The sequence below is a fragment of the Echeneis naucrates genome, chromosome 6, assembly GCF_900963305.1.
Source record: "Echeneis naucrates chromosome 6, fEcheNa1.1, whole genome shotgun sequence".
In the NCBI taxonomy this organism is placed as follows: domain Eukaryota; kingdom Metazoa; phylum Chordata; class Actinopteri; order Carangiformes; family Echeneidae; genus Echeneis; species Echeneis naucrates.
Genome location: NC_042516.1, coordinates 566,768 through 583,239, shown reverse-complemented (window position 1 = coordinate 583,239; position 16,472 = coordinate 566,768). Strand labels below are relative to the sequence as shown.

At 41.2% G+C, this 16,472-nt stretch overlaps 1 protein-coding gene across 6 annotated transcripts in view; it reads left to right on the top strand.

The window, feature by feature from the left end:
- Positions 1-580: 580 nt before the first annotated feature.
- Positions 581-16,472, top strand: part of znrf2b (zinc and ring finger 2b) — a 23,888-nt gene continuing 7,996 nt past the window's right edge. For all 6 annotated transcript variants that reach the window (XR_003840844.1, XR_003840842.1, XR_003840843.1 and 3 more), the window contains exons 1-2: positions 581-1,442; positions 16,235-16,330. Coding sequence is in view for 2 of the 6 variants with exons in the window: in XM_029503724.1 (XP_029359584.1) it covers positions 1,037-1,442; positions 16,235-16,330 (502 nt within the window). In the remaining 4 variants the exon portion in view is untranslated. The remainder of the gene's footprint in view (positions 1,443-16,234; positions 16,331-16,472) is intronic.

Below are 16,472 nucleotides of genomic sequence, written 5' to 3'. Positions count from 1 at the left end.
AATGGAAGAGATTTGAAGAAACCCAAAAATCCAGTTTTCACCAGCAGTATTTCTGTATGTATATGTTTCTGTATTCTATGTAGAAATGTTCTTCATGCTGACGTTCCTGTTGTACCACATCCCAAAGTTTTGCTATTAGGTCCATGTCTGGAGCCTGGCCACGACCCACGCTAATCTTCAATACATGGAGCTTTATTCTGCAGGAAGTAGCCATTATGAAATGGTGAACTGGGGTGAAGGGGTAAAAATGATCCGACTCAAATACCCTGATTGGTATCAAAGCCCAAAGTGAGTGAAGAAAACTTTCAGATCAACACCAGAAATACTGATCCATTTCTGTCAACAAACTCATGAATGAATGAATACCTAACTTCACCCAAGTGTTAGCCTAATTTAAGACACAGCAATCCCAAAGAATAGTTAAAGCTGATCTATAAAACTGAGTTAAGATTATTTCGTTTTCTCAAATTGAGAGTTAAAATCGCTTAAACCGCGAGGAAAATAAATGCCCGCAATGGCTTTATTTTGAAACGTGCCAGCGGAAGCGCCTGTGACCTTACCTCGCTCCACAGATAACCTACACAGCGGCTCTTCCTGCGTCCGCTGATTAAACGGTTTTATGCAGGACTTTGTACTTCATCGCGTCCGCCGCAGGAGAAATGTGTCGGCGGGCAGGGAGCAGTGAGGAGGCCGACTCTTCGCTCCTTAGTGCGGCTCTGGGGTCATGGCGGAGCGGACGCTGAGGGGGAACGACTGCCGGAGCTCAGCGGGTCGTCGGCGGCTCAGACGTTACCTGCAGAACATCCATGACGGAGGACAATGGTGACGGACGGCAAAGTTTCCAACGCGTCACAGATTTCCGGGTCAACTTTTCGCTAGCTGTCATTGTGTTTCTCCGGACGGGCTGGTAGCGGCGCGGAGTTTGCTTTGCTCTCCAGCTCTCCGCGGACGTGTCCCGCACAGCCATCTGCTCCAGCCGTAAATCTGGCTGTCCCGCAGCGGCTCATTTTTCTAAGCCAAGTCAGTGAAGGTGAACATGGGGGCAAAGCAGAGCAGCCCAGCGGCTAATCCAGCTGCCAACGGTCGGACCAGAGCCTACTCCGGCTCGGACCTACCCTCCAGCACGTCCAGCAGTAACGGCAGCAACGTTAGCAGGACCGCCGCCGGGGGCGTCAGGTACCACGGCTACGGGGCGCCCGGAGCCTCCGGAGCGACGTCAAGCACCAGCCAGCACCTCGGAGCCAGGGCCAGGTCTGTGGGGGGCTCCGGAGGCTCCGGGACCAGACCTCAGTCCAGCATCAACATTCCTAACAGCAGTGGAACCTACAGCTCACCGGAGTCCGGGGGCAGCAGCCCCGAGGGGGCAGCGGGCAGAGGCCAGGAGGGTCCCCGGCTGCTCATAGGCTCCTTACCCGCTCACCTCTCCCCAAACATGTTCGGAGGTAAGACGGCCGGCAGGGACCTCACCAGATCCTGAGTATTGATTATGTAAAACTTCCATAGAGTCAGTCACAGTGATGAAAGGATGCTCTTTGCTCCAAAGGGACTGTGGAGCACATTTGGTTTTTAGATGACCAACCCAAAGGCTTTACATGAGCAGTGACGGAGGAGAGAGTCCACCTACTGAAGGTTAGATGCTCCAAACCTGACACAAATCAGTCCTTTTTTCATTTTGAATTAAAAATAGCTACATTTAAATACGTCATTATAACGTGTGGTTAGCGTTGTATTAACTAAGCCTAATAATGGTAAAACAATGAGTTGGTTCATTGGTCTGTTTGTGAGGCTAATACACAGGACGGTGGAAGACATAACATTCAATAGCTGTTTCATGAACAGTCAGCAGTTGTTTTGACTGTTTATCTATCAGACAGTTCATAGTCAATACTGACCCAACTGATTGTTGGGTCTCAAAAATTTCAGTGCTGTTACCAAAAACAAGAGGCTTTCCTTCATGCTTGTGTTCCTCATTTATTTATATTAAGGCTGGATTTATCTCCAGTAAATGACATTGTCATGTCTCTGTGAATGGAGCCTCCTTGTTAAATGCTGATTTAAAAAGGATTTTATAGAATCATTCATTTGCGACAGATTAACTCAGTCCACATCTGCCTTAATAAAGTATTGGCTGATACTGATTTTCAGTTGATGTTAACCAACTGATTATCAGCCCTGTTGATTATCATCACCAATATCATTTTCCAAATATGCATATTTTACAAAATAAAGGGGTGGATGACAAATAAGGTGAAACACAATTTTTAAAACAAAGTTCTGGTTTGCTTTAGAATTGTATGATTTCCCAGTGTTCAAATAGTTAGTTTTTTTTTTTTTTTTTAACTACTAGTAATTAGCAGATTTTTTTGTCTCATTATATAATCTTAAATTTTTCTCACAGCTGCAGACACAAATTGTCCCACGGTGTGACATGACGCCATAAAATTCAAATATGAAAGTATTATTGATTTCAAATACAAATAAGGTATATTTTAACTTAACTAGAAGCATTCTTTAAGAATGAATATTAAAATTACACATTTGTTTATTTGTCTAAGCTTTTTTCAATTCTATTCTTTACTTGAGTCATCGTTTAGTAGTTAAATTGTGCAATGTTTTCAAATGCACGTGAAAATGAAAGCTAGTTAACATAGTAAAAGTAATTTAATTGTATTTGAAATTACGTCACACCACAGGACGAGATGAAACACTGTACGAACACTTTTAGTAGAATTTAAGTACATTTGTAAAACGATTCCATTTGCATCTTATTTTAACTTTAGTCAAAATGTAAAATCTCATTAAAATATTTGTTCTTTTTCTTCACCCAATTTTTGAAGATCTTTTCCCCCACTGTGACATCCACCCGCTGCCACTGCTCCCGCCTAGCCAATTCATCAGGATTGTGCGAGTTGTGCCACACTTCATATAAAAAACACTTGGTGCACTGCCTATACATGCACTGTTGTTCTTCTGTGTTACAAGCAATGTCTGAAAGAAGATTAGACAGACTCTTCGTTGAAATCATGCCTTTAAAGACAAAACAGTCCATCAGCAGTGGCATGTCCTTGTGCTGGTAGCATGCACATGTGTTTCTGTCTGTAGTTCTGGCCTCTGTGACATGCTTAGGACTATAGCTGACAAACTGTCGATAAGACATTCGATGTATTTGGTGTGGAGCTCAAATAAGGTTTTGGTTAGAACCCGCCGCTGCAATTTGTTTTTCTGCCGTACTGTATCCTTTTTTCCTGCCAAGCCTGCTGTTCTCATCCCTCGACAGAAATTGAGTTATGTGCTGTTTTTTTTTTTTTGTTTTTGTTTTTTTTTTCTGCAGCGCATCTTTTCTTCAGAGGTCTGATGGTAGATTGACGAGCAGTTTTCTTGGCTTTATTCAAGCGCTGCTTTTGAACTCTCATTTCACTATCGGCTTTTCTCATGCAATCAAGCTGTTTTCAGCTTCATGTTTTCTTTTTCCAGCTTCTTTACTTTTGCTCTCAACTTGGATTGACAAGCATGAGCAGGAGAGCTATAGACTGGACTGAGGGCAACATCATATTCATGGGACACATCGAGTTCTTCAGGTGATGGGGGAGTTATGTCCATAATGGCTGCCAGATCTGTCTTCCTCTTCCAGTTTTTTGACTTTGTCTTCCTCCTCACGAAGCTGTTCTCTCTTATGTTTTGGGAGGCAACTTATTTTTCGGTTGAATTTCTCCTTTAGCTTTCTTTTCTTTATCTGTTGATGGAGCCGACACAGCTATTATATATTTTCTACGTGTACATCTCAAGGAATGCTTCACTATTTCTCTTTCCCTATTATCAACTTATTTACTTTCTTCTCTCATTAAGGATCTCCTCACGCCTGGCTCCATCTTGGTTTAACCTTTCCCGGTACCTCCTTGTCCTTTCTTTGCTCATGCCTAAAAACTCACAAATTATTAAAAAAAAAAAAAAAAAAAAACTATTATCAATGATTAACATTCCACACACAGAGAGAGAGAGAGAGAGAGATAAGCATTCATATGGAAGAAAATTGCAGGTGTCCTACAGCTGTCAGAGATCTACTCTTACTTCAGCAGACCTCTGCAAGTTTTTGGTTCTAATCAGAGCTAATATTGTGTTGGCGTTATCACTGAATTAGTTTTTAGCTTGCCTGCCGTGTGTCATGTCAACCAGTGGTGACAGGCTAGATGGAATAGAATATGTACTCTTAAACAATGGATCAGGCACAAGGTTGCTTCAATTTCAAACTCCAAAAATAGCTATAATTAAACTTTTGAGATGTTATAAAGACTGGTTTATCTGTAAATGAGAACTTTGTCTGGATTCCTCTATTAATTTCATAATGGTTATTATATTATGTAATTATATATTGAATTTAACACTGAAAAGAAATAGGTAGTTCATTCCTCTCTGTGTGACAGTTTGTTTAATAAAACAAGCACATGGAGAGTACACATATTCTGCAGGTTGTGTACACAGGTTGTTAATGTGAGCATGAGTCAGCAGACAGGTATCTAATAATTAAATGTCCTGTCTCTATAAAGGCTGTATGAATTAATAAGTCCTGCACACACACAGACACACACGTCAGAAGGCTGTGTTAGCAGGTTTTGTGGTGTCCTCTCTTTGTTGAAGGTGTTGGATCTTAATTTAGACTCCTGTGGGTTCAACAGTAGAGCAGCTTCCCAACGTTCAACTCAACATTTAACTCAGTGTTCAATTTTTTCACTGAACTGTGCTGAATGCTGAGAGCAATGCAACAACCTAATGAATTACACAACCAGCTCTTAACTGTGTATGCAAAGTGTATGGCAAATGCACAGCCTAAATAAGCATCTCCACTGACATTTGGACATTAGTGGAGTGTTAAAATAAGAGAATGTTTTCTTACAGATGTTCAAAAAATATTGTTCATGTTGACATTCAGTGTTGCACAAAAAAAACAACAGAATATCTCCTTTGTCATACACCCCGTTGTTGATAGTTGTGTCAGACTGAAACTAAAATTCTCAATCATGTATACTGGGAAGGTACATACACCTCAGGCTGCAACAAAAGGGTCTGATGAAAAAGCTGGATGTCTATAAGCCAAAGAATCAAACCCAACGGTAGACTTATAAAAGCCAGAGAAAGGTTGCGTACTAGTAAAAGACTTCATTTTCTGTGTGTACATGAAGATATTGTCATAGTCCAAAGTCTGTTACCATTCTGTGCTGGTTGTCTGACTGTGAGCTGTGAGCTCACAATTAAAATTCTTGTTGTTTCCTGTTGTGACTGTTGCTGTGATTGAGTGCAGTGCCCAATCACAGAGTCTGATAAGAGCTGAACAGCCTCATTTCAATAGTTTATTGAGGTGGAAGTTGAGTCTCTATCAAATCTTAACCCTAATGTCCCCAGCAAGTGTTAATCCACAGGGGTGAACCCTAAAGTCTTTTTTTTGTCTCTTTGTGTGTGTGTGTGTGTCTCTACATTTGTCCTCATAGTTTAACACCACAGGGTGTGCCAACTTTTCATGAGATTGATGCACTTTTAGTCATTTAAATGTTCTGTTATTTCAGTGCGTGTATGTAACCATCACCAGCCCTCCCTAGAAGCTAGTTTGTGGGTCTTTTATTGAATTAAATGATCTTTGTGTGGCAGGGAGGGCAGTGCTACACCACAGTGAATACCAGAGGGGGTAGACGGGATGCAGAAGGATGGACAGGGGAAGGGAAGCAGGTGGTGCTGGTAGGAACTAGTGGAGTGAAGGATGCTGTGCTTTTCCTGTCACCTCAATCGGGATTAAGAGAGTCCAGAGGGTTTCTGTGAAGATCTCTGGAGAAATGGGAGTCCAGAAAGGTGAAGGCGTCCAAAAAGAGGAGCTGATTCAAAGATAGGATACATAGTGATGAAATGAGAGAACAGCTCAGCCCAATTGTGGCAGAATTCAACAATCAGCCATGTGACCCAACACGAGCTGGCAAGTGAAACCACACATGCATGTGAGCTTTCCCTAAATATGAGTGAGACCATCACCAGGGCCCAGGCTCCCCAGCACCACCACCCTGTGTGCAGGAGCATATGAGGCACCAAACCCAGAGAGCCACTGCGACCACACAGCACGCAACAGCCAGGTGGGTAAAGGCAAACACTACTGAGCCACCCAAGCAAGCGCATGCTGGAGTGCCACCGGAAGGCCACCGGCCCCATGTGTCACCCAACCACAGAGGATTGGGCCCCCTGAGCCATGCCATGACTAACTGCAAGTGGCAGTGTCCCCTTTCCTGTGCTTCTTCAATTCCTGTCGAGGAAGCATTCCCCTGCACAGTGAATAAGTGAGCCTGGATGAGCTGTGGAACATTAAGGTTGGGGGGAAAGGAGAGGGCAGGTAAGGAAGGTACATATATGTGTAGAGATGGCATATGCTAGCAGGCATGGTCAAATTGCAGATTGCGGTTTAGGAAGCTGCTGAATGCAGCCTTTTTTTTTTTTTTTGTAAAGTCATTTGTTTTTCGGGTAGCAGACATTTTGTCTCATGATGTGTATTGGGATACATTGGGATAGATGGTTAGGTAAGTTGGTTGTTGTCAGCTCACCAGTAAGGCAAAAGTTAGGGGTCTCTCTCATCCATGATGGAGGAGAGTTTCTGTGTTACAACTGGCCTGAAGTGCTGCACAGGAGAAGACAGACAGAGAGTGTAAAAATGGGTCTCTGACATGTTCTGAATGCATTGTGTCCATAGTTGTGTGTGATCTGTGAGATACTTTGAACTGGATCAGCTGTAAATTTGAGTTTTTCGTCATTTTAAATGTAATTTGGCAGATCTGGGTCCAGAGGTCGAAATGAGCGAGCAGGGACAGATCTATGTGAGGTTTCTTTTTTTCTGACAGTGAGCTTAAGGAGATTTTTCTTTACCTGACATGTTTTAACTGTCCTTCAGTCTTCTTCAGAGGTGTCATCTGACATGTGTTGTGACATGTCTTTATCAGCTGGTGTTTTCCTCACACTATTGCTACTTGAGTAGACAGTATCTGAGTAGACAGATCTGCTTCCCATTTCAGTATTTTGATAACCCTCAAGTCTCTAGCAAGTCTTAACCCTCAGGGGCGAAGCCTCAAGTCTTAATCTCTCTCTCTCTCTCTCTCGTCGTCGGTCTCTTCCTTTTTTTGTGTGTAAAGTTTAATTCTGTTTCTTGTTGCTGCCCTCTTGGCCAGGCCTTGCTCAGAAAAGAGATTTTTTTTTTTTTTTTAAATCTCAAGCGATCTGCCTAGTAAAATAAAGGATAAATAAATAATAAGTCCTAAATCTTAACCTTCACATCCCAGCACTAGGTCCTAACACTCAAGTCTTCAAATCTTCGCCTTTAGAGCTTAACCTGCAAATCTCCTGCAAGTCTTTACTCTTAAGTCCCCAGCAAGTCTCAAACCTGAAACAACCAATCACAATTTGTCACTATGCCTATCCATTGATGATTCTATTATATGTTCTCCTATGAAAAATGAGAATTTTGTCAAATTTTTTTGCGAACAGTTGATGTTGATATCCAATGTTGATTATCCAATAAGAGGCTTATTTATATACTCCTTGAGGCTTTTTTTCATGATGGATGAAGACAAATGTTGTTGTTGTTGTTGTTGTTGTGTCCTAGTGCAGTACAGTTTATTCAATCACTATTCAGAAGTAAACAACTGAATCAAGTCATGTTTTAATTCTCTCTCTGCCAATTTGAAAGCATTACTAATTTTATTAAACTTAGAATTTGTTGGATGTACTGACTGCGGAATCTGTCCAGTAAGGGAAACTGGATTTAGGACCTTTAAATGGATTTTTTTATGTGGGCAATCAGTTTTCCCTTCTGCAACTCATCAAATCTCTTGTAAGTTTCTGCTTCCTTGCAAAGAGCATTTATAGTTGGGTCAGACATTTAACATATTAGCCTCAAACGTTGTGTAGTGCTGTAGATTTTATATAGTGTGATCTGTAATGCTCTCTACAGGATCAGTCATTCTATCTGCAATATTTAATGAGGTAAAGGAAGAGCCAGGGTTTGAACCACAAACCAACAGCACAGTAATGTGTCTTACTTAAATGGCTGCATATCTGTCTGCGGTTTCAGGTGGATCATGCAACACACAGCTGAGCCAGAGTTGCGTTAGTGGTTAACGCCATTTTGTGAATGGCTATTTTAAATCACAGGACTTCTTGACCCAGGGCAAGCCAAGTCGCTATGAACACAGTTGACCTGTTATCCCCTAATGAAGTAGATAGGACTAATCAGTTGGACTATATATACATTTAGCAGGCACACAACAGCATTTGGAGTTGTTTTTCTGGGCAGTCCAGCATTCATACTCCTTTTAGCTCTGGTTCATCACCTGAAGCAAGCTGGTGACAAACTTTGTCTCTGTTTCTACCGTTTTCTACTGCATCTATTGCTTACCTGTTTTTGGGTCACAAGGGGTGCTGGAGTCAATCTCAGCTCACACTGGGTGAGGGCGGGGTACACCCTGGGCAGGTCACCAGTGCATCACAGGGCCAACACACAGAGAAACAGACACAAATAAACATTCACACTCAGACCTACAGACAATTTTGAGTCACCAATTAACCCAAACCTGCATGTCTTTGGACTGTAGGAGGAAACCCACGCAGGCACGGGGAGAACATGCAAACGCCACGCAAAAAGGCCCCAGGCCAGGAACCAAACTCACAACTTTACTGTTGTGAGGCAACAGCGCTAACCACTGTGCTTCCCCACTGCCCTCTTTGTGAGTTCAGTACAAGCAAATTACTTAATTTAATTGACTTCTTTCTCTTGGCTTCTATTGTAGCTCACTGCTTTTAACCTAAGTGTGTTATTGTAGTAGATAACTACTTCCAGTGGGTAGTGCATTTTCTTTACAGTACATCCAGCATAACATCAACACTGCTGAGATGTTGTGTGTGAATATGAATAACATTTATGGGAGTGAAGTGTTGGGTGCTGATTTATGACCCTTATGATCATCATAGTTTCATACAAATATAGTGTCACCAGCAGCTGTCGTTTCATTTTGCAGGGTATTTATCCTATCCTACCTCCCCCCCCAAAAATACATCCCCCATACCCTCATTTGTTTTTCTGAAGACTTGTCTGCTGAACTTCTGATAGCAAACAAACCACCTGGCAGAACCTTAACTGTCACTGCTCCTGACCACAGATGTGAAAGCGAAAATGGTGGAAATACCCAGGAAGCTCATACATTTTAGCTGATCTTTTAAATAACTGTGACAGATTACATTTTACTAGAATCTGTAGCAAAATTAAAACATTGGTGTAAATAAGTCTAGTCCATTTCACCTGCGAAGACAGAATGGACACCTCGACCCTTGGCCTGTCCAAATCACCAAGGGATAGCCAATTACTGTGTAGAATTTAATCAGTATTGTAAAGAAATGGCTGGAAAACCAATTTCCTCCCACTAATCTCTTAGACTTTACAGTTTCAGATCTAAGCCCACCAAGACACGGAGGTTGGGCAGGCAAAACTTGAAGGAGGCCCAAGAAAAGATAAGGGGATAGTACAATTAAAAAGGAAAAGCATCAAGTGTTTTCGCCACTTCCAGGATCTACTTGGAGAATTAGTACAACGGCCCTTATTTAGCACCAGGCCAGAAATGGTACTTGACGAACACCAAAGACTGAAAGTGTAAAACACAGTGTATTCTCAAAAGTAGGGACTGCTGCTGCATGGAATACTAGGGAAGGGCACTGATATTATTATTCACCAGAAAGGAGTTTACCTCTATATGTTTCAGTGGTTTATTGGAAAACTCTAATGGAGGATGTGATTTTTGACTCAAACCACCTCCAGGTACTCTGAAACAGAAAAGGATTACAAGGGCAAAAAAAATTATAGGTTTATGCGAGTACCTATTGGTTTGGTCCTGCTCTTGAAATTGGCTCCAAATCAAGACGGATAATTTTTCCTGCCAAGAGAGCCAACAAGCGTGATTAGAACCGTGGTTTACATCCCACTCTATGATAATGTTAGCACAGCACTACCACTGACACCGGTCTTAAGCTATTGTTTGTTTGTGTGCTAATAGGCTTTTGTGTCTATGTGTTACACTGAGCTCGGGCTGGGTGATGTACAGACTGGTCAATGAGCAGCATAAAGGTCAATAAAATGATGATTCATAAATCTCCTTCAATAGCATGGAGTCAGGATGTGCTGATTTGGTGATTTTTTTTTTTTTTTTTTTTTTTTTTTTTTTTTTTTTTTTAAATGGGGCTGAAAAATCTACCCTGGGCTGCTCTCCAAGCAGCAGATCTGATGGGGAGCAGTGATAAGGAAACTGTGAAGGGTTCTGGTGAACGGTGGATAAAGTTTTAAAGCTGTGTTTCGAGAACTTTCTGTGTCACGTTGGTCTTTCCCAGCACAGTGAAAAGAGCTGAGCTCTGATCTTTAAAAAGATTTACTGTAATCTGTTCTTGGTTTTTGCTCTTCAAATATACACATCCTTTCTGTGCCATATTTACCCCTGATTGATGCAACACATACACAATTTGTTCATCCATTCATCCACTTGACATTTACTGTTTATGACAGTTTCATAGCTTCACTGGCACATCTGGTCATCTATATTTACAAATAAGGAGTATCAGTCTTGTCAATGCTGGATTTTGCTTCTCACAATTTTTTCATCTGACGAACTGAATCACATTTACTTTTCACCATGGCTTCACTTTGTTCAGACATTTGTCAGAACAAATCTTCAAATTGATTCTGTTTCTATTTCCTGTTTATGTTGAGATGATTTAAATCCTCATCCCTTGTGACACAAAAGGTAAGGCTGAACTCCCTCCATTCATCCCTGTTCTTGGCAACATGTTGAGCCTCAGCTCATGTTAAGTTCGTCTCAGCTTGCTCATCCATCAAAAATCTTTGCCAGGTCAATTTGGTCCTCCAGGTTTTCTTCAGCCTGAAGGATCCCAAGGCGAGCAGGTCCATCATTCATCACCTGACATCCTGAGCCAGTCCACTTTCTTTCCTCTTGTTCTCGGGATATGAGAGTGGTATTTCATCATCTTGCTGAGTCTCTGTGATGCCTCTGTCACTATTTTATTTATATTTTTAAAAACAAAATTAGCCTGGCCTCTGAGAGAACATGTAAGGGAGGGGTGGAGAAGAGATATCCCAACAGTTTTCAAACTAGGCTCCTCAATCTGGTAAGTAAAATCAAATCAAATCAGATTTATTTGTATAGCGCCAAATCATAACAAAGTTACATCAAGACACTTTACATGAAGAGCAGGTCTAGAGCAAACTCTTTATGAAATCATTTGAAGCTCAGTCCTTCCCCCAGCAGCCTCAGCCTACAGCAGCATAGCTAAAGAGTAGAGGACTTTTTAACTATCAGCTCTGTCATACAGGAAAGTTTTAAGCCTGGTCTTGAAAATTGCTAAAGAGTCCGCCCCCTGGACAGATAACACAGACGAGATCTGATCTCTTTTCCTAGTTCCTGTTAATATTCATGCAGCAGTGTTCTGAATCAACTGAAGGCCTTTCACAGATTTGTTTGGACATCCAGATAGTAATGAGTTACAGTAGTCCAGCCTAGAAGTTACAAATGCATGGACTAGTTTTTCTGCATCATCCTGAGAAAGGATGTTTCTGATTTTCCTAATGTTTCTCAGGTGGAAGAAAGCTGCCCGACTAACTTGTTTTATGTGAGGGACAAAGGACATGTCCTGGTCAAAAATTACTCCAAGGTTTCTTACAGTGGAGCTGGAAGCCAAAGTGATGCTGTCCAGACTGATGAGATGATTTTTCTGAGGTGCTTAGGACCGAGTACAATAACTTCCAAGTGCTTGCTCATCGGGGGATCTGTTGGGTCTCTTTAAATAATTTTATAAAGAGTTTGGTGTAGACCTGCTCTATATGTAAAGTGCCTTGATGTAACTTTGTTATGATTTGGCACTATACAAATAAATCTGATTTGATTTGATTTAATCAGTTCCGTAACATCCCCTGAACATTCATAACGACTGTGCATGGCAAGTTTTGCTAAGCAAAGCACTTGATCCCATAGCAGTCATTTGTTTGTGGGAGATATACCTGTTGTAGATGTTATCCTGCTCTTGCTTCAATGTGGTCTGAAGGATGTCATTGTAAGTCACTTTACATTAAAGCATCTGAATGTGACGTAGTCAGGTGTTATGGACAGTTCACATGCTGCCACAGAGCAGGTAATGGATGGTCTTGAAATTGAGTGTATTAACTGGGGGCCTCTTAGCATCTGTCTTCTTAGACAGGGGTCCAATGAAAACGTGTCTTTAATTTTATGAGAGTCTTGAAAGAATGTTGTGGAGCATTGTTCCAGACAAAACAGGAGAATGTCATCATGAAAATGGAACACCATAAAACAACCTCTTCTGCAACACTGGGCCTTCCGCTTTGGTTCTTCCTCTTCTTTCCAAAACCTAAAACAGATTCAGCGTTTCTCTCTAGACAAGCCCTTTAGCTTGTCTTATTCTCAAGCTTTTAACTATTTCCAAGGACGGTTAGTTTTGTTTGTTGAAATAATGAGCAAACTGCACTTTTTAAATATTCTCTTGTCAAACATTCAGCCTTTCATCCGTTTTGTTTTGGGAGTTTATGCCTCAAGGCAATAGATGTTTAATGCCAGTTGTCTTAATTCACTATTATTTCTTATCATTCATTCTGTAGATACCGGTTCTCCCACAGCAGCAGTTTTCTGATGGGCAGTACAAGCCACAAGAAATGAGAGATGAACTGTACAATTCCTCAGGAGTTATTAACAACACTTATGCCATCTGTGTTTACATTGTATAGCTTGTGTGAACGATTAGATGGGAATTATACTTCAGAATTCCATAGTTTTTATGCTACTGGGAGCAGGTATGAAATCAGGCAGTCATGAAGACACACACACCAATTTAATTTCCCGTACAGTTAACTAGATGAGTCATCACAGCCTCACAGACAGTGCTCAGCTTCGGCTTTTGGATTTTTCAGAATGACTTGTGGAGTTGTGCAGAGCTGGAATTCATCCTCATCTTTCTTTCACATAAACACTACTTAGACTACACATTCCTGACTGGCAGCAGATGGTCAGGAGATGTGGAAAGATGCCATCCTGTGTGTGTGCATGTGTGAGTTGTGATTCTCTAAAATAGGTCAGACAAGCAGCCTGCTTCAAGTTGTGTTAATCTATTTATTCCACAACCATCACACCATGCGGACATATCTCACCATTTCAGCCAGCTCCACACAACCATGCAAACACTCTGCTCAATGTCACCTGCACATATCACGATATGTGACATTCCACCCCCTGCAGCAGGATTATGATGCTAACAGATGATGGATGAGGTTTGCTAATCTGTGACTAAGGGCGTTAGAAGCAGCAGGAATTGCCCCTGTGTCTGGGACTGCCATATCATAACTGTGGTGGCAAATGGAACAAAGAGATAATTACAACCAGAACCACAGCTTAATTTTTTTTATTATTTTGATATATAAAAAAAAATGTTGCTGATTGAGTTGGTCTACAGGCAAACAGCAGTTTGTCCCTCCAGTGACATTTCAACAGAAAAATGTCTGTAGTTTGATCCATGTTGCCAGTTTAGACCTAATGGTTGATGTCTCTAAATCTACTTTCTAATTTCCTAAATTTCATCCAAATACAATAATAATCAATATTCACATAAGATTTAAAAAGAAAAGGCTGCATTAAAAATGTGATAGTATACTGTATGTATGAACAGAATAGAATAGATGAACTGAATGTATGTGATGTGAAATACTGTATGTTAGAGAAGGCCAATTAATGAGGTCTATCTAATTGCACTGCCCTCCAATATTATGGCAGCAGGTTTTAGCTTTTATTGTTTTTGTTAAACAGCCTGAAAAAGGCTCTGAGACCCAAAGATATTAACCTCTTCCTACTCAGCAGCAAAAATCAGACAGAGGCAAAGACAAAAGCAATTATTGGATTTCATTAGGTTAGCGCTGTTGCCCCAGAGCAAGAGGGTCATGGGTTTGGTTCCCGGCCTGGAGCCTTTCTGTGTGGAGTTTGCATGTTCTCCTTGTTCCTGTGTGGGTTTCCTCCCATCATCCAAAGACATGTTTGGGTTAACTGCTGACTCTGAGTGTGACTGTGACTGGTTGTTGGTCTCTGTGTGTGTAATGTGTGTTGGCCCTGTGATGGACTGGTGACCTGTCCAGGGTGAACCCTGTCCTCACCTAGACTGAGCTGGCATTGGCTCCACCTGCCCTGTGACCCGGAAACGGATAAGTGGGGATAAGTGGTAGAAGATGAATGAATGTGTTCAATTACTTGTGTTATTTCACTTCTGGAAGTAGGGGAGGGACCTGATAAGTCCTTGTCATTGTTTAGAAAAGGTCGCTATGTTTATATGTCCAGACTGTTTTTCTGTTAAAAATAAAATGGCATAAGCAGCATTTCTGTAATGCTCTGTTTTTGGGCATTGAAAACTCTGGACAACTGGGGACATAAGGTGAAATGCAGCAGGTTTCTTTTTTGAGCTGACGGAGACCAAACACAGAGTTAAAAGGAAAGGGACTCTGGACTTGAATTAAAAACAGCTTAATATAATCTATTACAGGGATATCTAATATCCATGTGTTATGTGTTGAATAGGCATTCAGTTGCTTATTTAAGCATAATGTCTTAAAAGGTGAGACTATGTAATTGTTACAGTTTGCTGCATTGACCCAAAAAATTAAGTAACAACCTTTTGAAACTGAATTACAGACTCTAAATTGGATTGCAATAAAAAGGGTAAAACCTCCGGACTCTAGGGTCTAGACTACGCTGTACCGACTTAGCCATGCCTGAAAACAGAGGAACGCTGTTAAAGAAAGTGGCCGCTTTAACTCGTAATCTAATACAAGCTCTCACTCACAAACTCTAAAAGACAACAATGTTCAGTTCTAATGAATTATTCATGTTGAGGTCATATTTAGATAGTTTCATGAGAACATTCCACACTCCATTAAACCAGCCCAGTAATGAACATAATCAGTGAACCTAGCAGGTTAGCGGCTGTGTTGACCTGACAAACTGATCTGTGGCTGGTGCAGGATGGGGCATACTGACTGGACACAGTGTGACCTGCCTAACAGGACAGAGTACACAGCAGGTCAGATCCAGCCCTCAATCCTCCTCAGCTCCATCTTCCAAATATGTTTTCTCCTGGTTTAAAAAAAACAAAACAAGATGGTGACAGACAAATTACAAACTTGAGGCTTCCAAATGGCAGCTCACAAACATAGGTGACATTTAGAGATGGGATTTATGGCTCTTTGACAGAACCCAGATCTTGAGGAGCCATTCCTTTCAAAGAGCCATTCAAAAGACTGGCTCCTTGTTTATTTATTTTTCAGAAGTCAACCAGGGCATTCATTTTTATCAAGGAAATAATCACTGGCAGCAATTATAAGGTCAAATTAACATTTACACATCCCACCAATGTATGCTGTTTTGATGGGAATAATTTTTTCATTTGGACAGATAATGATGTGGGCCCAGTGGTGTCTGAGGCAGCGTTTGGTGATGCTGGTGCTGAAGATAGGATAAGATTGATCTGGCTTCTTACACTGTGGAGGCATAACTAGGTGAATCTGTGGAAGTAGAGGGACTTTCAGTGATGGAATCGTCACTCTCATTAGTGTAGGAGTAAACCCATTATTTTCTCCCATCCGATACTATTACTGTCAAGCTTTCATATGGCAATATAAATAGTTTTTTCACACAGACTTGAATGAGAGTCTTTTCTAGCAAATATTGCATTTTGCTTTACCTTGTCTGTCGTTCCCAGAAAAGTGCATCCAGATGCTACATTTCCTTTGGTTCATTTCGGCAGTGTTTCCCCCCCCAGTTGTAGGGCGCTCTCTACTTATATCGCCTCCCCCAAGTTGCACAATAATGCACTCACATGAATGGAGACAAATATATAATATAAAAAGAGAGACTTGCAACCGCTACTCAGTACTCTTAGTTCATTTAAAAGAGCCGTTCATTGGACTCGACTCATTCGCCAACGTCAAATCTGTAGTGACATTGTGTTGCATTTATGCAGTTCCTCGCTGATAAAGAAAACACAACTAAAGACAAAATGAAGAGAGGCAGAAGACAATTAACACAAAGAATGATGAATGCAAAGTTTTCCACCTCAGATGATCAAGTTGGCTTATTAATTATATTGTGTTTTCCTTTTCTTCCAGGCTTCAAGTGCCCTGTCTGCTCCAAGTTTGTGTCCTCAGATGAGATGGATCTTCACCTGGTCTTGTGTTTAACCAAACCCAGAGTGACATACAACGGTAAGACTGACCTTTCTGTTGTAACACACTTTAAGCATTATGATACAAAGAAGCTAAGAACATGAGTCTGGGCAGTGTGAGGAAACCGTACATGTATTACAGCGAAACACTGAAAATACAAACAGGATTACATCTTAATATA